Source organism: Rhea pennata, chromosome 8, assembly GCF_028389875.1.
Source record: "Rhea pennata isolate bPtePen1 chromosome 8, bPtePen1.pri, whole genome shotgun sequence".
Classification (NCBI taxonomy): domain Eukaryota; kingdom Metazoa; phylum Chordata; class Aves; order Rheiformes; family Rheidae; genus Rhea; species Rhea pennata.
The window spans coordinates 19,123,309-19,146,661 of NC_084670.1; the positions used below are offsets into that span (position 1 = coordinate 19,123,309).

A 23,353-nucleotide genomic window follows, 5' to 3' on the forward strand; every position below is an offset into this window, starting at 1 on the left:
GTTTCATCTGCTGTGCTATAATGTTTTAGCATCTTATTTGGCTCAAGGTTGATGTTTGCTTTTCTTTAAACCTGGTTTCACTCACCATAGTCTCTCTACTGTAATTTATAGCAATAGACTTACAGTCCCATTTGTAAATATAGAAGTTTGTTGATATTAACAAGTCCTAATGAAAACAGCTAGCATTTATACAATGCATTTTAATTCATGGTTCTCCAAATACTTTATAAAAATCTTTATAATTCAGCGCTCAAGTCAGCAAGTATTGAAAATGTGAACAGAAAAATAAATGCGCAACCATACCTCCTTGCCACAGGATAATAACAATAACAAAATCTTGTTAAGTAGATGTAGTTTCTAACTTCAGAAAAAGTGTCAGTCTGAAGAAGAGTACTTCAGTAAATAGGCCATCTCTGCGAATCACATACAACAACAGTAAAAGGGGAAAAAAAGAAAACAGAGCAAGAAGACATGCGAAGAGCAGGATTTGCAATTCTTCTAGTAGCCATTCAAAATTACTCTTCTCTAAAGGTTGGGAGCCTCTTTTTCAAGTAAAATCTAATAGCTAAAATCAACTTGCAAGAAATATGTTTATTCAGATGTTTCAGCTGAGCTGAATATTTTCATGTTACAGCTTTTATTTTCACTTCAATGAGTTCTTCTACTCGCGCTAGAACACTTTCTATTAAATCAAATGTGAAGAGAGCTGAGCGTAAAACCTGAAATGACAAAGGAGATTAATGTTATTTTATTAGAACAATGATTTTCCTCATCAGCTGTATATGTATGTTTGTCTCCAGACCTAAAAGACAATTTCAGGACGTCTGACTGAGGGGATTGCAAACTCACCTGAAGCTGCATTTCGGTAGTCATGGCAGGCATCTTCTCTCCACTCACAGTTACAGAACCGACTATGTTAGCATTGTGTGCCTCTGTAGGAAAAGCAGAAGACAAACAGAAATCAGCCTGTTGTTCCATGTAAACTTTTAGAATGAAAAGAATATTTAATATGTTATCATTCATTCATTAGCATTCCCCGTTAAAATTGCAAACCTAGGGATTGGCCAAAGGCTGAGGAGGGAAGGTGCTGAACTTTAAAAGGAGGACAGTTTGACCTGGATGCTATCTCTGCACTTTCTATTTGACATATGACTAAACAGTCTATTCCTGGTAATACTATTTATGAACTGTTACATAAGACAAGTTACATAATACAGTAAATACAGTCGCAGCAATTAGTCTATTTTCATGTAATTCAAAACAATTTTATATAGCTAAAATTCACCTTGAAAGGACAAAATAATAAAATTTGGTCACTTTTATTTGAAATATTTTTTTAATACTTCTATATCCAGAGATATAGACAGGCCTTTCAGCTTGACTTAATAACTCTTGACATTAAATATTTCCTTTATGAAGCAAAGGCTGCAGGCTCATCTGTTTCAGGCAGGCTTCTTGTAGCAGGCAAAACTACAAGGACAGGTCTGAAAACTGAGGCGAAAACTCTTACATTCAAAGTATTTACTTGAAATTTATCATAATGCTTAAAAAATTATACATTGGAGTGAAAAACTAAATTATTTATTGTTATGAGTTTGATATTCTCTCCTGAACTCACTTTTCTTTATGCTTTATCAAAGGCTAGAGGAATGTAAGATGACTGTAAAGAAAAAAAAAATCCAGATTCATTTCAGAGAAGGGTTTCCTACAGGTTGCCTTCAGAAAAACTCTTCCTCTGCCACATACTAACATGGTTACAGCAACACAAGAGGATAAGACTAGGGGCAAAAGCATTACTGACATTTTTGGCAGCTGAAGCAACTTCCTTGGGCTAGCTTAATTATATTGGAGTCCACAAAGGAACAGAGGATCTGACATACACAGAGATGGCCTAAGGCAGCTGTAGCTATAGCTCTCATTCCCTATAGAAAGTGTCTGTTTAACCCAGAGCAGAATCTGATTGTGTGTGTCACACAAAACAAAACAAACAAAACCAAAAAACAGAACGTAATCCTTCAGGCTTTAAGAGAGTACCTATTTGCCATTTGAATTATTTCTTCTCTTAACAACCTCCCCACACCTAGTCTGAAAAGGGTTATAATTTCACAAAGAGACTTAGATGCCCCTGTCTAACCTTAAATCAAAATTATAGGTATAGAACAATGTCTTCATGTGGTAGTTTAACTTCAAACAAACCATATTCCATTCTGTTCACAAGCAATTTCTATAAAGTTTCAATAAGGTTTAAGAATGTGATGAGAGATAAAACAAGTTTAGATTTTTCTGACTAATGAAAATTATTAGTATTAAATATAGAAGCAACTGAATTATTATTTGAAACCTGGAATAGTCTGAACAGTTAAGTAAAAGCATAATCTATAGAGCATTCACCAATTGTTTGCAGTTTCAAACATGAAGACCAAAGCTAAGAAAAAAAGCAAACAACTAACCTCTTTTGTTTTCTTTCTTATTCTTTATTTCTGCTTCATAATGTGCTTTTGACATATTGAGTCCTACATGCAATGGTTTTAAAAATTTTTGCTCAATCTTGGCAAGCATGGTCCATACACCAGTCTATTCAAACAGAACAGAAGAGAGAAGGTTACAAATTAGTTTTATTGAGGCAGTGCAGTGATAAGCAACTTTTTTTTGGACTAGTTTTTATAACACACATTTCTGTTCTAGGCAGAAAGAGGGGGGGAAAAAAGAATGTAGATTCATCTACATCAGCATGAATAGCATTGTGATGAATCTTTAAACTCCTCTCTCTCAAAGCAGACTAAAAGTTTTCTTAAAAAAATAAAAACACTTTACCTGATGCTGGATTTAAAAATACATGCTTTACATGATACTGTCAGTTAAATGAAAATATACCTACCATAAACAAATAGGCACTGAGGCACTGAAAGCTGCAGCAGACTGGAAATATTGAGGCATACCGCCAAAAACAAACAAAAAAACCAAAATCAACATAAAATAGTATTTCTTTTCCTTTTGCTATTTTATCTTGCTGCATTTTCAAAATTACTTGTTGAAAATAGGAGGACTGAGCAGTCCCAAGAAAGGGCAAACAGTATGTAGGCTGATAACTATAGCAATGGAAATGCACATTTTCAACTCATTCTTTTAAGTAAAGATGAAAGGATGTTGATATGTTTCTTGAGATAGTACCTCAATTAGTTATAGCAAGTAAACATCAGTTATATATTCTTCTAACATAATTCAGCAGCAAAAAAGTATAGATACTTAATGTTCCAGAATTAACGTTGTATTGAGATGCAAAATAGAAGCTGTAGCAAATGCCATGCTTCCCAAATATCGAAGGCCTTGTCTGTACTGCATTCAGTTTAAGAAGCATTACAGGAATGTGATTTAATTTACTATTACCCTAACTTTTGCATCTTCAGTTTTTCCAGTGAGGCTCATATATGTAGGCTCTGCCTGTATATATGAACAATATGTACTTACTTAAAGGTCTTTTCACCTTATTAGAACACCTTATCATTTTTTTTCAAGGTTATTAGAATACCTATCAAATATGTACTATATTCAATCTGCCTCAAAACATGCACAGAAAACTTGAATATTTGCTAGCTGCAGAATCAAATTCTGCTATAAGCTGTATCCATGTTACTCTGCGTGCGTAACCCCATTGAAAAGGGAAAGACTCATCACTGGCTGTGCGTCACTGGAAACCGCATTCACAAACAAGCGAAGACTCCACCTTACAGACTTTATAATCTAAGGCAGAAATTGTTTCCCCATCCCTAACCTTAACTTCAGTGTATTTTTTAACCAGAAAATGGCATTTAGTATTCTACTAATGTGAAGATTTTAATTCTGATTGATTAGGGATTTCATTAAAAAAAAAGTTACATTGTTATGCTTTGTATTAATCTGTAATCCTAGGCAGAGTAGCCAAAGTGCTAAAAGAAGCCTTCTCCAATTTGGGATGGATGAAGGAAGGAGTTTACAAAAATAGCACTCAGAAAGCAAAAAAGACAAGGGAAAAAAAAAAAAAGGCTGTTCAAAGTTACACAGTATGAGAGGAAAACTTCTCTGCTTTGGCACCTTAGAAACTTTTAGTTACAAAACTGCAGTAGAAGAAAACAAATATAAAGCAGTCTTTGTGTCTTTAGATATAAGAATCATATATATGACTCCTTTCTTCAGGCAAGTGCCTCAAAGAGCAGTGAAAGGAAGATAAAAATAAGAATTCTCAATGGTAAATGATTACAGGGAGTTGATTACAGGGGAAAATACACCAAATTTTAATGCTGAATGATAAAGTTAACTGGTCTAATAAGAAGACTGGTAATTACTTCCACTTGAATGGAGCTACAATGAAAAACTAATCTTCCAGAAAAATACCAAAACTGGTTTTTATACTTGATTAATAAAAGCACTTGTTACAGAGTGATCAAAATATCTGAACTTTCATAAAAGAGACATTTTCTTTTTGTCTCATTTTCACTATATGAAGGAATAAATAAAAGATAAGAACATCATGCAGGGCTGAAAGTTAGGAGAAGAAGCTGGAAGAGATGATGCTATTTTTTCATCAAACCATAGGGATATTCTTTATGCCAGGTACTAAAGAACATTGTATAGATTTTTAATGATAATAAAGGAAGCTTTCTCTCTTTTTTGAAAGAGCTATGCATTATAAAATTTACATGAAACTGAGTGGACCACAATGAGCACTTAAACAGAAATAATTCTATAAATCTGAGAAATAGAGCCTACCAACACTAATTAATTAACAATAAATTAGAAATGCATCATTTGAAGGCTATTTTTACCATTTTTTCCCCTACAGTGGTTTTGGTAAGCCCTATAAACTATTTTATCATCATTCTATTTAAACTAGTAACATCACTAAGGACATATAAAACTTGTATTCAAATTGAAGTGCTCTGAAAGTGGATCAGATTTTTTTCCGTATTTTAGAAGTCAGAGAAAATAAGATGCCAAGGTGACTTACCCCAAATCAAAAAGAGAGTCAAGGAACAGAGAATGGGAAACAAAACACCTTGAGATACTTTTACATACTATCTGATTGTTAAAATATTCATCTGACCATGGTATCATTTATTCAAGTCATGAAAGGCTTAGATCTACTTTAAAACTGAAAAGCAATTTTTATCTAACCTGTGAAGAACATCACTGCCACTAATTTTAGAAAAATATTTTAATGCAAAATCAAAGTCTTTAGTACTAAGGAGATCAGATGATATTGGTAGCTGATAAAAAGAGACTGAATTGAATGGATTAGAGGAAGGTTGGGACATAATAATTAAAAAAAAAAGAATCAATAAATGTTGCATTTGTTATTTGAATAAGGGGCCTTTCAATAGTGGAATGAAGGCCGAAAACAAAACACAAACAATTCTAGTGGCTTTTCAATGTGGCACAATGCAGGCCAAAGCACTCAAAATTATAAATTAGTTACTAGAATATGGAATCCTTATGTTGACCCAGTTGTGAAATTTAAACAATGACTTTTCTCTTGACTATCCAGGGACACAAAATCCCAGATTCATCACAATATACTGCATTGAAAAGCCATAAAGCACCTGAATGATAAACATGGTTTGTACTGATCTACCAGTAACAAATGGTGGCAACTGCTTCAGACAGAAAAGAGCTAACCAAATCAGAGAAAAAAAGAGGCAGAGATTACTGGTAAAGCTATAAAATACTGCTTTAAATGAGACAGCATAAAACTATATGGATAAAACATATAAGGACAGAGCTTTGTAAAAACATATTGCAAACTTCTAAAAATGCAGAGTATTTCTGAAATATTTACATTCAGACATCCAAGCACCGGAGAAATGAAGGCGAGGGAGCATTCCTATTACCCATCAATACCTAGGTAAACTGCAGGGGTGGAGTTTAGCCTGGTGAGTTAGCTTTGTTCGTGAAACATTTTATGCTGTATGTGGTAAAGCAAGATAGAAGAAAACAGGAACAATGTATACAAAAGGAGAGATCAAACATAGGAAAGGAATTAGGAATTAAACATATGCTATGCTTGTTATAACTAGATGAGAAATCCTTTTTCCAACAACAGAAATCTCCAAAATTTGAATGACACACGTTATTAACTGAGCGGCTTATAAAGAAGAGAAATTGTATCAGGAAGAAACCAATCCAGATCAGTAAGACACACTTGCCATGGAATTAAAACAATGGAATTAGGGATTTCTTTTCTTCCCCCTTCTGGCCAACATTTCAAATGTTGTAAAATGTAACCATTTTGATATTGGCAGTTGGAATTTCATAGTATCAAGGATAATGCAAAACCATACCAGAATTATAGTACAGTCTCTGGGCAAGTAGAAAGAAATTATTCCTATCATTTTGCTTGAAGGAAGAGAAAAAATGAAAAATCGAAAGGAAAAAACTAAGCTGATTCTCCCATTACAATCCTTCTTTTCATTCGTACATACTAAAGACCTCCCCCACTGTGCTATATTGGATAGTACTATCAATTCCATTTGTTACTTCAGAAGGCAGAGCTTACACACAAGAATTTGTCTGATGTTAATACCTATAGAAGCCTTTAACGTGTGTCTAACATGCAGCTGCATAGTTGATATAAATAAAGAATATTTTTGCACAGTTAAAATTATTTAAATATGATTATTAAATACTATCTGAGAAATCTTAGTGCTAACAGCTTTTATTTTAGTGTGTTGCACAAGAAAGTATTTTTGCTAAAGATGAATGAAATGGATTTCTTGAACTGCAAAGAGTTTGTAAAGAAACCAACATTTGGGTCTTGAGGGATAACAGTGAATAAGTAAGCAAGGGTGACAAATAAAATATGGTTTTTTTGCATGGGAATACTTGATAGTGATTTTATTTTGTGATGCCATCCTCTAAAATTACAGACATAGACCACAATTCACTTAGCAAAGCAAAAGGATTAGCTTGTTTACATTAAGTATGAATGCAATCAATTTTCATCAGAATGAAATAACGCATCATGCATTTCTTAATATAGTCAACAAAAATATCACTTCTAGACTTCTAAACACTGCAAAGAGCAATGAGAAAATATTTTTGCATCAGAGAGAATTCATATGAATTTGTTCACATGAATCTGTTCAAATGAATTTGTTCAGCTCTCAGCTAAATGAAATCAATCTTTTTCATGCCAATTAACACTTACTTGATCATCGTATTCACTATCCTTAATGATTAAGTATCTCAGTAGATTTAGCGATGCCATAATCCTGTGAATTAAAAATACACTATAAATCATTTAGAATGAAGTTTTACATTACAGGGATAATAACTTACTATTAGCCAGGCATCCTAAAAACACCCATTTATACAAAATGCAACCACTCATCTGCTGAGCAATATAGGCTGATCCAGAGTACCAGTGTGCAGTAACTTCCTTTTTATAAAAAAATTGACGCTTTACAAGGAAGATTAAAACTGGCAGCAGATTGGAAAGGGCTAATGGTTGTGAGGAAGAGATTTTCTGAGGAGACTGAACTGTATTACAGAATTTAAGAAGCAACAGAAAAATTAATATAAAGCTTATTAACTTCTTGCATTTCACCTTTCCCCTCACTTGCACATTAGCATCTATAATTTTTCTTTATTTTTTTCCCCCTCACATATGCTGGAACACCTTATTCTTGTTTCTAAACTACTTGAGACATGCTCATACTACAGTGAGGGAGGGAGCAGAGAAGGAGGAATCAATAAAAAGACATATAGCTTCCCCCTCACCAAATGCACTACTGGCGATCCAAAGTTGATTGGAAACTAGTTTAACAGTTCTCTACTAAATTTTATATAATATATTAAAATAAATTATATGTATTATAAAAATAATAATAATACTAATTTTTTACTTTGAGCACTTATTTAAATATCCCCTTTTCTTTTGTTTTACTCTAAGTTTTTAGCAAAAAACTAATAATTGATATTTCCAGATAAACAGTAGCACTGTCTCCAGTTATGGATTGTACATGTAGGATTTTAAGTAGCTAAGTGTTCTTCATCTGAACACCACTACCCTGCTGACTTACAAGCTCAATCTTTACTCCAATACAGGAAAATTCTTGGCCTATACAGGAGATTTTTGGAGACATTTCTAGTTATTTTTGTACTACTTAATGGCAGTATTGCTGTTCAGGTGCTTCTATATTCCCACTCATGAGACACAGGACTCCCAGCAGCAATCTGTGAAACAGCCCTGAAAAGGCTGCATATTATAAATGTACCAGATCATTGTTACTCCCCTATACCACTAAAGCAACATACTACATTTTTTTTTTTTTGTTGTTCTTCCAACTGTTAAAGTTCCTCTTCTGCTTCTGTAGAAGTTGACAAACCACATATCCCTCAAGGAATAATGCTTTACCAATTAGTTCTGCAATTTGACACCAGGTACTACATCCCACAGAGATGCACAAGGAACACCTTTCCTCATTGTTAACCTCAATATAATTGACTGGGACATTTTTGATGAGTCAGTTAAACAGATGGTTGAAATAAGTGATCATTCCCTTCTCTAGTTCCAAAATTCTAAAATACATTGCTGCATTTTAGTAATGTAGTTTGAAGGTTTTTTTTAAATGATTAAAAAAGAAGAAAAGTTTCTAACAGTGATTACAGCTCACCTATCTGAATTTTGCAGAAGATCTGTTTCAGCACCTTCAGGAAGCAAAAGCACTAAATCTAGAAGGGAGATCAGGTGATGTCCTGTAAACCAGCTATTGTCACACATGTTCTGAAAAACAATACAAACAGTTCAGCTGTGTGCAAAATTTAAATCTTAAATAATATCATAATTTTGCAGAATCAAGAAAAATCAAATGTTGAAAGAAATATTTTCTAATTACTACAAGTGATCAAAAGGAAATATATTCCTCTCTAGTTTGTTTCACCATGCCAAGCTGTTCTTTTCCAATTCATCAGAATGAATTCTCTACCTCTTCATCAAATTATTATCAATATAGTTAATATTTTTTTACATAAACTTAGCATACGGTACTAGGCACTCCCTTCTTTATGGAAGTTCCTAAGTATGGAACAATTTGTTTCATGACAGTATTGTGTCATACCATGTCACAGCATGCGTTCCTGGCTTTCCTTTTCAAATGCTAAGGACAGAGAAAGCAATTGTGTAGGTAGACATTAACTCTGTGCACAAATAAAATCAAAAGGACATCTGCTAGCACAGTCCTGGGCTTGGGCTGGCACATACAGGGCAATAACAAAGTTAATGTGATTTAATTACACACTTGTACATAGCTACATTCCTAACAGCATATGTGATTCTATTATGAATGTTCTAGCATTTCCTCTTTCAAAGATCTTACTTCAGGTGCTTATTACTTTCTTAATGAAAACCATTTGGATTAAAATGTTGCATACTAGGTGTTTGGCGTGGCCTCCGTTTTTCAAGAGATTTCAAATAAAATGGATCAAATGTCTCCCAAACTAATGCTACAGATGATGCATTTTATTTATTTGTTTATTTTTAATGACAAAGTGTTTATGCTTTCTTTGAGCATTTCTAAACTCACAATTCTTCTTAGCAATGCTTGCAAGTGAAGTACAACTTCACGTCTGTGTTTCTTTGATGGAGGAAGCACATGCAACTGCTTTTTATTGAAAGGGGGAGGGAGAAAAAGAACAGAAAGGACAATCATTCAAGCATAAGATGGACAGCACTAGGTTTTGAAGTGACAGAGCATACCTAATGATTCTGATGCCCTCCACATCAAGGATGAGCCACTTGCTATATTCAAAAGATTTCTCCATATTAGGTCAAATTTCAAATTGAGAAGCATACCCACTCCTCCTCCAAACTTGCTTTGAAGTTTGTTAGAGCTTTGTATTTAAGATACCTGAAAATCTCCTCTCCTCAGAGAGGCTGCTTGAACCTCCTTTAACTGGAACTGACAACTAAGGGGTTTCCACATGATTCCCAAAGAACAAGTGCACACGTTCCTCCACAGGAGTCTCATGGCATCTTTCAAAAGACTGTTCCAGGCCAGCACAATGAAGGTGAAAGCATAGACTTGTTTTTCTATGACTTACGAAGACCTAATGTTGGCTAAGTCTTTACATCAGGTAAAGGAGAGGAATAAGTAGGCTGGGGGGAAAAGAGATCACACAGCAGATAAAAACCAGACAAGAAGAACCTGGGACAAAGCCATAAATGGACTGTTAGGAAAATTGCGATTAGACAAGGAGCTTGAGAAGGGTACCTAGCAGTATTACGGCAAATCAGATGAGGGACCTTGGAAGACTAAGACTAGCTGGGCACAAAAACTAAGATGGCAACAACTGACAACTTTCTACTGCCATCCATTTATTTAATTAGGTCTACAGCATGATTTTATGTAATAAACCTAGAATATTAAGTACCTGAAGGGAGGGTGTCAAGGGGACGGGGACAAACTCTTTTCAGTTGTCCCATGTGACAGGACAAGAGGCAATGGGCAGAAGTTGAAGCACAGGAAGTTCTGCCTGACCGTGAGGGGGAATTTCTTCCCTGTGAGAGTGACAGAGCACTGGGACAGGTTGCCCAGAGAGGCTGTGGAGTCTCCTTCTCTGGAGACAGTCAACCCTGTCTAACATGCTCTAGTGACCCTGCTGAGCAGGGAGGTTGGACTAGATGATCTCCAGAGGTTCCTTCCAACCTTATTGATTCTATGATTCTGTGATTCTAATATTTAAATTTATACAATAACCTTAAAAAAATGCCTTTTAGACAGCCAGGAAATTCTACCAAAAAAAGGAAAAGGAAATGGAAAAGGAAATGGAAAAGGAAATGGAAAAGGAAATGGAAAAGGAAATGGAAAAGGAAATGGAAAAGGAAATGGAAAAGGAAATGGAAAAGGAAATGGAAAAGGAAATGGAAAAGGAAATGGAAAAGGAAATTTTGAAGCTGCATAGTCAAAAACTCATTACTAGAACATTTCAGGGTATATATTACCTATTAAATTTTAATGCAAGTCCCTTTTAGAAGAGTTTTCTTAATATTTATCTGCTTCATCCCTGCCCCGTTCAATATACAGGGTTAACTATCATTTAATAAACAGGAATTCACTATTTTCTAACATAAGTTTAACAGCCTGAATGTGTTAAACTATATAAATGCTAGCTCAAAATATGTATAAATATTGTCCTATTTAGCAAAAGGCCATATTTCTGAGAATCAAACTGGCTTAGGAAAGAATATCTTAAGTAGTAAAAAAGAAAAAAAAATAGATAATTTATTTTTAATTAAGTTTTCTGACTTCTTGATATAAATGATGATAAAAAATGTGATTTAAATAGCTTCAGTTTAGCTCAACCTTTTTTGATGAATTTATCATTTGTGAGTCACTCTATTATAATGCTGACTGTCATTATAAAACTGCGGAAAAATGAGTAATTCTGTCAGGACTTCAGGGTTTGAACTATATTCAGGAAATGAGAAACTGTGAAGATAAAACCAGATACTGAGTAGTTCCTCCTTAGGCAAGGAACATGCTTTTCAAGTACAGAAAAGGTAATAACCTACTACAAAAATACGAGACCACGCAATTACAAGTATGTAAGTAAAATTATAATGTAAAAATATATATGCAGAAAGAAGTCAAATTAAAAGTTTTAACTATACCATTTCCCAGTCTTACTGCAATCATACTTTCCTTTTCAAAGCAGTATTTTTAATTTGTTACTGAAAGCTTAAGCTATACACGTTTTCTTACATAATACTGATAGAATGTTGAAGTGGCAATTTGTTTTTTAATGATAACAGCCTTACCGTTAATGCTAAGTGAATCTGATCTTTTATATTTTGAATAATGTATCCTTCCACACCAGCATGGTTGCTCGTCTTCAGTAAACATCTTGAAAACAAAATAGAGATTATCTCCTCAAGGCTACCAATAATAGTTAACTCAAAACTTGGGTGATATTATGGCCTTATTCATTAAATGGGAGTTTATCACAGAAAAATAAGGTGAATATCTAACCTTTAAACTCTAGGTTATGTTAAGACAGCTGAATTTTTCGGAAGGTATTTGAAACTTATTATTCATCCGGAGATTAACATAATAAAATTAATATGTTTTTTCCAGGTAGCTACAATGAGTTCTGATAGAGCTTCTAGGCAACTAAATTGTGAAAAAAATGATATTGCACAATCTACAATAATCTGGATGTATACCTGAATAATGTGTATTTTCCCTCTGCATCAAACTTGTCTATGAACAATTGCAAAATATTTAAACTCTTCTTCCTCTAAGGAAAAAAAAAGATATATGATTTATTCTAATTTAAAAAATTCAGCACTTAACTCATTCTACAGGTCAGATTACATACCAGAATCTCTATGGGACAAAGGGTCATAACTTTCACCAAATTCTGCAACAGGACAAAGAAAACAAATTTTAAATATATCTAGATTTACTACCATTACATCAAACTGACTGGCTAAAATCTACTGTAGAAATGAAAACACAGAGGGAAAAAAAAAAAAAAAAAAAAAGGCAACCAACAGTGCCTGCCTGCATGAGCTGCCTGTACATACACTAAATATATTTTAGTTGTTACTGAATTTAATTGTTACTGAAATTTCATGCTTTAGCATGCAGAAAAGACTTACTTGCGTGTTTAACATAGGAAAACACTAAAAAGCCTACTGACATGTCATATGCTGCCACTTGAGTTTAACATTATACTTGCTATATAGTCTATTTTTAAACTCCATAGGGAACACAGATGTAGTTAAAAAGCAGAACGTTCTGTATTACAGAAGTGTGACCAGGAAGATTTAGGTGCCTATTTCTGTGGAGTGTGGCAACCGATAAAACATAGGACTTGTGAAAACATGATATATTCAAACTATTCACAGAGCAAATACAGAATAATGTTATATCTGAAATTAATTGTTTTAAGGTTATTTAAGGATTCATCCAGCAAAATAGTAGAACGACCTTCTTAGCTGGTGTTAGAGTAATAGAAAATAATCAGTGAAAAGCTTAACAGCTACACTATATAAAACACAGGACAGAAAAATTTTGTGTAATGATCTCTCTTGCTTTGCAGAGGAACAACTAAAAATTTTTAAGTCTTCAAAATTCAGGTCTAAAAGAATTTAAAATATGCAAGGAAGTATCAGGCAGCTGAAGTCACAGAAGCATGTTTCTAACTCTACACAGTGTACCAGTTAAGATACTGGAGACTGCATTCTCCATTTAAGTATTATTTATGGCAACGATACTCTACAATTGCACTATCAGATAGCTAGAGCAGAGGTATAGTAGCAAAAAGAGGAGGGATCATATCCCTACTGCATGTAGGTAAGGGAGGGAAGCCTTATCTATGAAAAATTCTTCTCATCCTTCAAGTAAAAGCTGCCTCTGCTTTCCATTTTTCCTCACATCCTCATCTCTTTTTCCCATTGTGTTGTATTATATCAATGTGAAAGGCCACACTGTGACTCTGACAGTTTCTCATGAGTATCACTGCTATAATTGAACAAGCAGAAGGTCCAGAGCCAGTGTGAAGTTGGTGGAGAGTAAAACACTTGACATTCTGCTTTGCAGAACAATCATAGCACATTGCAGATTTCCCTTGTCCACAAACAATTCTGTATAGCAAGACACCACAGACTTCAATGTGACAACATAAGTATATAAAGGCTCAGTAGTACATCCTCTCAAATTCTTAAAAATAGCTAGATATTATTTATAATCAAAATTTAAAGACTTCTGTATTACCTGAGGTATGGTAAGAAAATTGCTGAATTCTAAATACTGATGGAGAAGGCTATTATCTTCAATTCTCAATAAAGAGCTCTCAAACAGATCCTGAAAGTGGAAAAAAAAAATGAAATGGCTTAACATTTCACAGTTAAAAATTCCTTTAGTATAAATGCTTATTCACATATTTAGAGCTCCTAGAAACTACAAACGTAAGTGATAATGGTAATTTTAAGATTTACCCATTTGTGTAAAGTTCAATAAACACGGAAGAGTTTGCAAAACTGAAGAACATCAATTAAGCCTCAAAATATTTCAGAAATTGTAATCTGAACTACCATCTGAATTATCATTTGTACCTTTCCTAGAAAGGGAAACTAAATTTACACTATTGCTTAAATTGGAAATAATATAAATTCAAACAATGAAAATTTATTAAAGGAAAACTTACAAGTCCTTTAGATAACACAGATTCTTCTGTTCTAGGAAAAAAAATTTAGACATTAACAAATTTAAGATGCAAACTGAAAAAAACCACTGTGTATATTTTAGAAGAAGTACTAGCAGAGAATAGTAAAAGAGATATCAAAAAGGAACCTGGCCCTCGCCAACTGTCATTGTTTCCTATCTTCTCTATTACTCCTCTCAAAGATTTTTAGAATATACTGGACTGATGGAGAGGCTGCAAATTTGACTTATCTCTTTGAGATCAAAAATAGTATATCTTCTGAATATTTATAAAAATTCAAAGGCAGGACCTCATGTCCCACAGGCATCAAGATATTAATTAGCAAAGAGAACGAAACTTTTCCCAGATGATTCCATTTGCACAGTTCTGTAAGCCAAGGCGAAAGACAGCAAGTCCTAATCTGAAGAGATGGAGAAATTTTACTTAAATTTTACTAGGAAATGGTAAGCAGTCATAATAGGAAATCTTTCTTTAATAGCACTAGAAATTATTTTGTCAATGGTGCTACTTACAGAATGCTCAATAATCACAATATATGGAAAAGTATGGTTTCTGTAGAAAGCCTGGCCTTTATTCAGATTGCATAATATATCAAAATACACTCAAATAAATGCTATTGTAATAGTCTTCTCTAATAGTAAACTGATTGTTACAGAAGTACAAATAAATATATATTCCAATTATTCTGCATTTGTATATATGGCCTTAATTTTGCATTTTCAGAATAGAATTTCTAAAAATGATATCACGGTACAAGCTGAAAGCATTAGCCGAGTTCTTAGGACACCTTTTCATAGCTCTTCAGAGAAAATAAAGCGATCTTGTCCTGAAATGTGCCATTTTAATTCCCAGCTTTAAAAACCTCCCATGGACATAATCGGTATATCCAAAGTTTCATTCAAGGAATTATTATTAAAAAAAAATCAGAAATATGCCATAGGATAAACAAAAGAACCTTCACTTATTTAGAATGCCAAATATCATATAAACCTACCTTTTCAGTAGGACTTCAATGTGTGTCATATTGCATTGCAGCAGATATGATGGACTAAAAGAGAAAATCAGATTTACATTAAATTGCATAAGCTATGTAGGCCATAGTCACAAACATACGTTTTCACATAGTAACTATTTATTATATTTGAGAGGTTTAATCTTTTTTTCAAAAATCTATACAAACATATTTACAAAAATAATAATTTTGAAATAGATATATGAGCCAATAAGTCAAACTGCTGTTCTTAATTCTTATGTGGCATCCATATATAAATAACTGAAATTTTAATACATGTTAATTTTCAAAATATCACCAATAATACCAGTTTCTTCAAAAGAACAGCTCGTGTACAATTACTACAAGTAGTAATTAACTAATCTGAAGAACTGAGCTATGTACTTATGAATATAAGCTACATAAAATACAAACACAAAAATGTTACCATAAAATAAATGCAAAATACACAGTTTTCCATAGTAACTATTTATAAATAGAAGTTTTATTCTGCTCATAAAGAACCTTCAAAGTATAGACTTATCATAAGAGAGGAAGAATAGCTCTTACCTAAATACCATAGGAAAGCAATCAATACCAAAATACTGAACAAACATCAGATATGATAGACATGCCAAAGAATCCGCAAAATTCTTTCGCTCTATGTCCGCGAACTCCTCATTCTCCCAGGATGAACTTCTGCCTTTATGATGTAAAAACACTAATGGTATCAATTCTCTCATATCCCATAAAATGTCCTAAAAAATAAAGTTAGATTGCATGTATCTGCCTTTAAGTTTCAAACCTTATATTTACAGTAAAATCTCTTACATAGCAAAAGTTACTGAAAATATTTTGTGACTATTTAAGACACACACAAAAAAGTTTCCAGGAAAAATAACCACTGTTAGAAGGACATTATTAGGATAGCAAAGTCAGGCACTCACAAGTTAGCATAAGACAAAATAAAATTACCCTGCAAAAACCTGGTTTGGTCCCCTTATCTACACATGCTAAGAAAAATAATGATAGTTACATGATCATTTTTCAGTTAACAGAATACTTACTTAGTATTTTGCTTTCTCTTCATTGTTCAATATGCATCATAAGGTTTATCTACTAAGGGCAAGCCCTGCTTTAAAGCCAGAATCAGTCTGTATGGCCTTTCTTTCCATTGATGCACAACACAGGAACATCTGAGTACTTCACAAATATTAATGTTTTTTCCCACACATTCCTGTGAGATTAGGAGGTAGGGTAATTCATATTGCAAAGATTGTGGAGGAAGCACAGAAATCAAGGTTAACTCACTATTCTGGGATTATCCAATTTAGATCTTTCAGAGAATTAGCATTACATAACATGTCAAATATTCAAAGCATGACTCTACTGACCTTAGCTGCAGCTCTCACTACCAAATTCTATAAATAGCTAAAGTGATTTTCTTCAGAAAAAGGAAGAAAATGTAATTTGTAATAAGTTGTATAAAATGTAGTTTTAAAAAGGCAGGGATAAAAATCCATTTTTCAGAGCAGCCTTCAACCTTCCTAGCCATTAAATCGATTTCTAATAATCCCTGCCTCCTTCACTGCATACCTTACAAGTTTGGCACCAAATGAAGAAAAGATCTTACAGAAAATAATCTCTTTCATTACACAACCCTGATCAATCCACAAAGCGGTTCAATCCTATGTTCTGACTGAGACATCCTGTGGAAAAAATTGAATGGGATCATGATTGCAAAATCTAATTACAGTTAAGTAACAATTCAGAATTTTGCTAATTGCTTATTCAGTGTGCTTCACTTCACAACCTGAACACTTAGAGGATAACTCTTAGATTTTAATGTGAGCTAATACTGTACCAAAGATGTAATCCTTCAGATACTCTAATAGATTCATACATCACCAAAAAAAAGAAGCAATTACAGCAAAATAACAGCTGCTGATTGAGACAGCAGCCCAAACTGGCGTAGTAAGAAGCAAAGTCTATGAGATTTATAGGTTTCAGAGATGGCATCTGAAACTATTCCAGATCTTTCTCAGAGTAAATATTATCCTATAGAACCATGTAAGTCATCTCTAGAACTGATTGTAGGGAATTCTGAACTGCACAATGGGTTTGGCATACACTGTAATTTGTTTTGACTACACTTACTATAATTTCAGTTGCAAAGCGCCTAAAAGGATGTTCTTCAAGGCTTTCAAGTTGTTCAAGCTGAGCTGTTAACAATGGGTATTTCAGGCTTTTCATACAGCTGAAATAGAAAGGGACAATACTTAAATAAAATCACCAGTAAAGTCACAAGTACAGACCAAAAATAAAGTCTATACTCAACAGCTGCTGCTATTCTCAGTATTCCAAGGAGAAGAAAAAAAGAATAATGCTTCCCTTAAAAGCACTGCTTAGACTTCACCTCCAAAAAGGGATTATCTTCACTCTTGTAAGCTTGAGAAGAAGCAGAGTACTACTAAATCAGCTCCATACCACAGGGACTGAAATTTCTTTACCATTTTCCTGCATTTAAAAAATTATTTTTACTCTTCTTTCCTCATCTCAAACATGTAAGGGATTTTTTTTTCTTTTTTGAAATATAGCATTAGTTTATATAAATTGACAGCATTATAAAAAAACTAGTAAGATAATTTATTTACTGCCTGTGCAATAAATGACAACTGCATTATGTTACATTATGGGAATATATTAAGTGGATATAAAATACTCACAACTTCAGTAATTCTTCCTTCAGCTCCAAATCAATGCATTCTGATGACTTTTCCATGTTTTTAACAACTTCATTCACAAAAGGTTTAGCAAAGTCCACAACAGCATTACAACATTGACAGAGACCGAGTTTATCTTCTTGTATTTGTTGTTTTGTGTAAGGTACAGGCAGTGGAGTGAGCTGATTCATAATCATGGCCAAAGATAAGCCCACTGAATAGGCCTTCTTGTTCTGAAGTTTAAAAAGCACTGAAACAGAGAAGAGTTTAAGACAAAGTTATTACTTGCTGGAGGAAAAAGTCAACAACAAAAAGAAGTGACTACATAAGAAAGTCTCTTGTTTCAGTGAAGGAGAAGGACTGATGCCTGAAATAACACGAGCAAGTACAGCACACGACAGCACACGACAACACGATCAGTTAGCTTAACATACAGTGGTTAACACGGCCATAGAGTTGGTACTGACAAATAAATATTAAAGCAGACACACCTTTGAAAATATTCCTCCTGTCTCAATAGCACAGTGATGAGGATTGAAAAAAAATTGTCTTTTTAGAGCTAACGTAAGTGAATTAATATTTATCTTCCTGACCTGAAAATGGATTTGCTCTTGCTTTATCTCTTGATTCTTTCTGTGTCTGGCAAGACCAAAGATAATAGACCAACATCTGCTGAGATCTGACTCTCAATGAGTCAGTTCAGAACTGTTCTATATTTCATGGTAGAAACAGAGTGGCCCCCAGACTGAGAAAAGAACAAACTGCTCTCCACTTAACTGCATTCAGTGCATGCTAACTGCAGATCGGCAACAAAACATATCCTTCCAACTATCAAAATGCTGTTTTAAAAGTTAAATAATAAAGAATTCCACACATCAGTGTAATTTTCCATTTATGTAAGAAGAACATGAATAAATTTTACTTCTGTAAAGGTAATTGCCACAAGACCAAAAAGTTAAATGATGAAAAATGATGAAAAATAGCTGAATATTGCTTTTCAACTCATGCTATCACTCCCATCTAAAATATTTTTTTAAACAAGCCAACACAAGCATGGAAATTATACCTTGTGTTATTCTGCTGAATGTAAAGAACTGTAAAGCCTGTCAGCCATTTCAGTAAAGGCTAAAATAATCTAATAATTTAACAAGAAAAGTATTTAGTTCAAAATCATACAAGAAAGTGAATGTTACCTGTCTGCAAAGGCTGAAGCAATAACATGACAGTTTGGCATACTTGCTCTCCAGAGGTCTGCTCAATCTGCTCAAGTAAACCTAAAAAAAGTTCCTTTGCATTACATAGCTGCAAGAGAAGAAAAATGCATATTTTTAAATTATCATAGTCATGAGCTAAAACCCCACCACAAACAAACTGCAGTACAGAAGCTCTTGTACGTCAAAGAAAGCAGATCCAAACATCCAAAATAATCTTTAAGAAAAGTAAATAAGATAAATATTTGTTAATGTCTTCTGTAGGACAGGTATGTGTGTACACAGGTTAAGGCTTATTTTTCTACTACATCAGAACCACCAGATAATTATTGTCATACCCCTGTATCTGCATTAGACAAAAGGCAGTATTTCTGTGGTTGTGGCTACAGTCATGCTGACTGTAGCAGCAGTCTACCAAACAACTTTCCAACAGATGACCTCTACCTGTCTTTTTCTTCACAGTAGTGCTAGAGCTCTTTGGTTTGCCTAATTACTAATTTCACAAAAATTGTAAGAGGTTAATTATTTCTGAAAACACTATCCCTGTGCCTAATTCAGATTAAATCAGGCCTATGAGTCAAAAAGTTATGGGAAACAAGCAGAAGAATCCAGGTTAGAAAAGGTTAAAAGAGAGAGGGGCAGAAGGGGGAAAGAAAAGAGAGGGGAAGAAGCATTTCCCCTTCGCTACAATTACTGTACTAAAACTATATATTTCAAAATCATACCTGTACCAACAGATCTAGTATCTTCAGGCAGTGTTCTCTCTTATCATCTTCCTGTTTAGACACTAAAATACATCTAACAAGAGGACAAATGAGATTCCAACCCATATTCTTGATGATAACCTGCAAACCAGATTTTCAGAAAACAAACCAAAACTAAGCAACTTCTAAATACAGAAGTTCATATACAGGAAGGCCAAAAATGACACTAGATCTATGCCCTGCTTGTAACGAATACCATAATAATGTCATTGAAAATTTAATATCTATCATAATAAACTTCTGTGCTTTATACACGTTGTATTCTCTCCCCATATCTGGCAACATAGCTGTATATGCCGTATAGTTTTCTTCTGTGTATTAATTCCAAAATGTCAATATATATTTCCAGATATTTTATGACAAAATAGTTCAACTAGGACCGGGCTGATGGTTTTTGCTGGTTTTTGATTAGACAAATCAAAGAAAGAAAAGTTAGAGAAATTATTGTTTTACAATATTTTGTCCATGGGAGAACCCATTCCTTCAAGATCTTCAGTTGCTACTCGCAGAGATCATAACCAGATCATAGAACTGGTAAGGTTGGAAGGGACCTCTGGAGATCATCTAGTCCAACCCCCCTGCTCAAGCAGGGTCACCATTAGACAGGGTTGCGTCCAGGCTGGCTTGGAATATCTCCAGAGAAGGAGACTCCACAACCTCTCCGGGCAAATGTGACCCTCAAGCAATATCACCAAAACATTCCATCCTTCCCTTCCTCTCAGACTTCCTATTTATCTGGATTCAACACAAGTATGTTCTCCTAATCCCTTAATCCCGGAAGTGCCCCCACACAATTTCTCTTCCATTAGCATCAGCTTAGCTGTTTGCTCTTATGGTTTTGGCCAACGTTACTGTATCCACCTGAAATTCTCTCTCCTGCAACAGAGGGCCACTCTCACTTTCTCTTTGTTCTGAGATTGGCCTCTTTTTTCTCTTCTGCTTAATCAGTTCAAAAACAGCTATTAATAGCTTTGTTAAGATTACCATGACTTGAGTACATAAGTCATAGTAATTCAGATTTCACTAGAATGTGCACTTAACACAGAGCAACAGACTGACTATTCATATTCGTACACTTACTCCATAGTGAAGGTAGCTTTCCTGCTTCACATACAGTTTCATCTATTCAATGGTTTACTACACAGCTAATACATAATACAAATCTAAACTCACCTTATTTTTCTCATTTTGAACTACTTCCAATAACTGAGCTGCATATCCATCTTCCAAACATTTCTGGCCTGCTACCTGAAATAAATTGAAATCTTCTCCTCTGAAATCAGCTTCTTCTAGAACTTGCTAGAAAGAAAACATGCATGTTTAACTCCATATTTATGAAAGATGAATAAAAGTAAAGTCAAGCTTTCATTTCAAAGTCAAATGTAATGTCGTTGTAACTTATTTCTTCTTGCACATCATCTTTCACATACTAAAAAAATTACTGAGAGCTACTATAGAAGAGAAAGCAGCATTTCAATAGTATTTTCCAAGTCTAGACAACAGCATGTTATTTGAGGGATATATTTTCTACAACAATCTGCCAGTGTTTTCTTCCTTCAGAGAGATACTTCTGAGTGAAACAAGAACACGTCTTCCTCCAAGAGGCAGAAGCTACCAAGCATCTTGGGAAGAGCACCAAAGAGAAGGCAATGAAACATGAAGGCTAAACCCAGTTGCTCAATGATGAGTTCTGGCAACAACTGTCCTGCATGTTAGGTCACTTTGTTTTTAGCAACAGTGTATAAAAACAAACTTACACTGCTGCATCTACAACTGTTATGAGAAGTACTTACACATCGCTGTATGATGGCTTGAAGTTCATCAACTGCCATTATAAGTTGACTTTGTTCTTCCAGCATTTAAAATTTCTATTATAAATTAAAAAGAGTGCAATATTAAGCCACATAATGCAATTATTTTTCAACCTCTATTTTTACTTTATCAAAAAATGCTAAATGAGGAAATAAAAGCAATCAATACAAACAGATATTATGAAGACTGAATGACAGAAAAAATAGGAGAAAAGTATCTTTAAAGTGTATGCTATATGATTCTATCTCCTGTACTCTAGACAGAAAACAGCCTACATTCTGTGTACAGGGAAGTAATTTTTCAAATACTATCAAGGTTACCTTAAAAAGCCAGGAGGCCTTGGCTACTACATGGACAAGTACATTAAGAACTGCAGCTACCACAGAGCAAGCCTGGGCTCACTGCACCCCAGGTACGGACACCCCTGCTCCGCCACATTTGCTGCAAATGTACTGATCAGATGAGCTCTCTGCTCAGATCTGACTAGAAGGCTCTGATCAGATGCCCGGGATGGGTACAGCTGATCCAACCACTGTGCCAGTTTTGTATCAATAGTGTTTTAGTCTCATAAAGATTACGTGTGCAGAATCATTTACTTCTTTCTACTGCTATTTGTGGCATTTTAACTCTAGACATTATAATTGTGTTGCTGAAAGAAACCAAGTAAAGCATTTGAGTAAAATTAAGTGCATATCAAGTTTTACAGTCAGGGCCATGACTTACAAATAAAATCAAGTTCAGTTTTCTCACATGACATATCGTTGCAGTAGTCTCAATCTTTATGTTTCACAGTAACTCCACGTGCATAAACACGGTTACATACTCACTGTGACCGTATGCACGAGTCACTTGTCTCCGCACTTGAACGATTAGCTAACTTCCATGAAAACACCCAAGCCTCATATTCATACAGACACCTCAAGGTATAGTCCTCCACCCTCCCCCTTAAGTTTGACTTTAGCTAATGCAATACCTGAACAGTTGAGCTATTCGGTTATTTACAAAAATCACTCAGTTTACCATAACCTACAAAGCACCTGTATGTGAATTTTGTTACTGAACAAATAAACAACTTTCTGTTCTCAACTGCCTATTTTAACTTTTCTACTTCAGTAGAACGTAGCAATGTATATCTAGCCTGTCATTTTAATTTTGTGATTATCATATAGTTTCTTACCACTCACTGTACTATTTCAGCTCTTACAGGATATTACCAATTCCTCTAAAACAATTTAAACACACTTCTGAACGTTAATATTCCCGCTCTTTCAGCCCCCAGCACATTTTCAATGCATTTACAGCCTTGAAATAGGCCCCGAGCACTGCGCTGTCGCCAAGGATTTGCCAGCTGAGCTCAGAGCCAGTTCGGGCCTAAATACTTAATCCACTTTCCAGCTACGCCTCCTCGGCGGTTTCAGTATCGGGAATTTTCCGCCATCAGTCCCCAGCAAACCGCCTCCTCCCCGCGGAACCGCGCTCGCACCCGAGCCCTGCCCGCCCGGGCGAGGACGCGCAGCCCAGCGCCAAGCGCCCGCTCACCTCGGCCGGGCGCGCCAGGCCCCGCGCCAGGCCCCGCGCACGCCGCCGCCTCCCGCCCGCCCGCCCGGGCCAGCGGCCGCTCCGCCCGCTCGCGGCGCGGCCCCGCCTCCC

The 23,353-nt window shown here is 34.8% G+C and overlaps 1 protein-coding gene across 2 annotated transcripts; it reads right to left on the reverse strand.

Moving 5' to 3' along the window:
- Positions 1-571: 571 nt before the first annotated feature.
- GLMN (glomulin, FKBP associated protein) lies at positions 572-23,325 on the reverse strand. 2 transcript variants are annotated; one of them, XM_062581202.1, is made up of 19 exons: positions 23,243-23,325; positions 21,685-21,759; positions 21,065-21,190; positions 19,853-19,972; positions 19,110-19,218; positions 17,920-18,166; positions 17,351-17,450; positions 15,764-15,951; positions 15,197-15,250; positions 14,185-14,215; positions 13,752-13,841; positions 12,352-12,393; positions 12,197-12,270; positions 11,792-11,876; positions 8,649-8,758; positions 7,181-7,244; positions 2,451-2,574; positions 850-932; positions 572-719 (listed from the first exon to the last, which is right to left on the reverse strand). In XM_062581202.1, the coding sequence occupies exons 2-19, from the start codon at positions 21,748-21,750 to the stop codon at positions 624-626; spliced, it is 1,809 nt and encodes a 602-aa protein (XP_062437186.1). In that variant the 5' UTR covers positions 21,751-21,759; positions 23,243-23,325; the 3' UTR covers positions 572-623. The 2 variants fall into 2 exon arrangements, with proteins under 2 accessions (XP_062437186.1, XP_062437187.1); XM_062581203.1 differs by lacking the exons at positions 21,685-21,759; positions 23,243-23,325 and having other exon boundaries at positions 19,853-19,925; positions 21,065-21,158.
- Positions 23,326-23,353: the final 28 nt, after the last annotated feature.

Bases quoted from the DNA above. Each gene is read 5' to 3' on its own strand.
- GLMN (XM_062581202.1), bottom strand. From the start codon at position 21,750: ATGCTGGAAGAACAAAGTCAACTTATAATGGCAGTTGATGAACTTCAA. The intron at 8,759-11,791 runs GTAAGGCTGTTA...ATTGTTTTTCAG, and splicing joins AGATTCACTTAGCATTAACG to AACATGTGTGACAATAGCTG. The intron at 933-2,450 runs GTTAGTTGTTTG...CTTTTCCTACAG, and splicing joins TAAGAAAGAAAACAAAAGAG to AGGCACACAATGCTAACATA.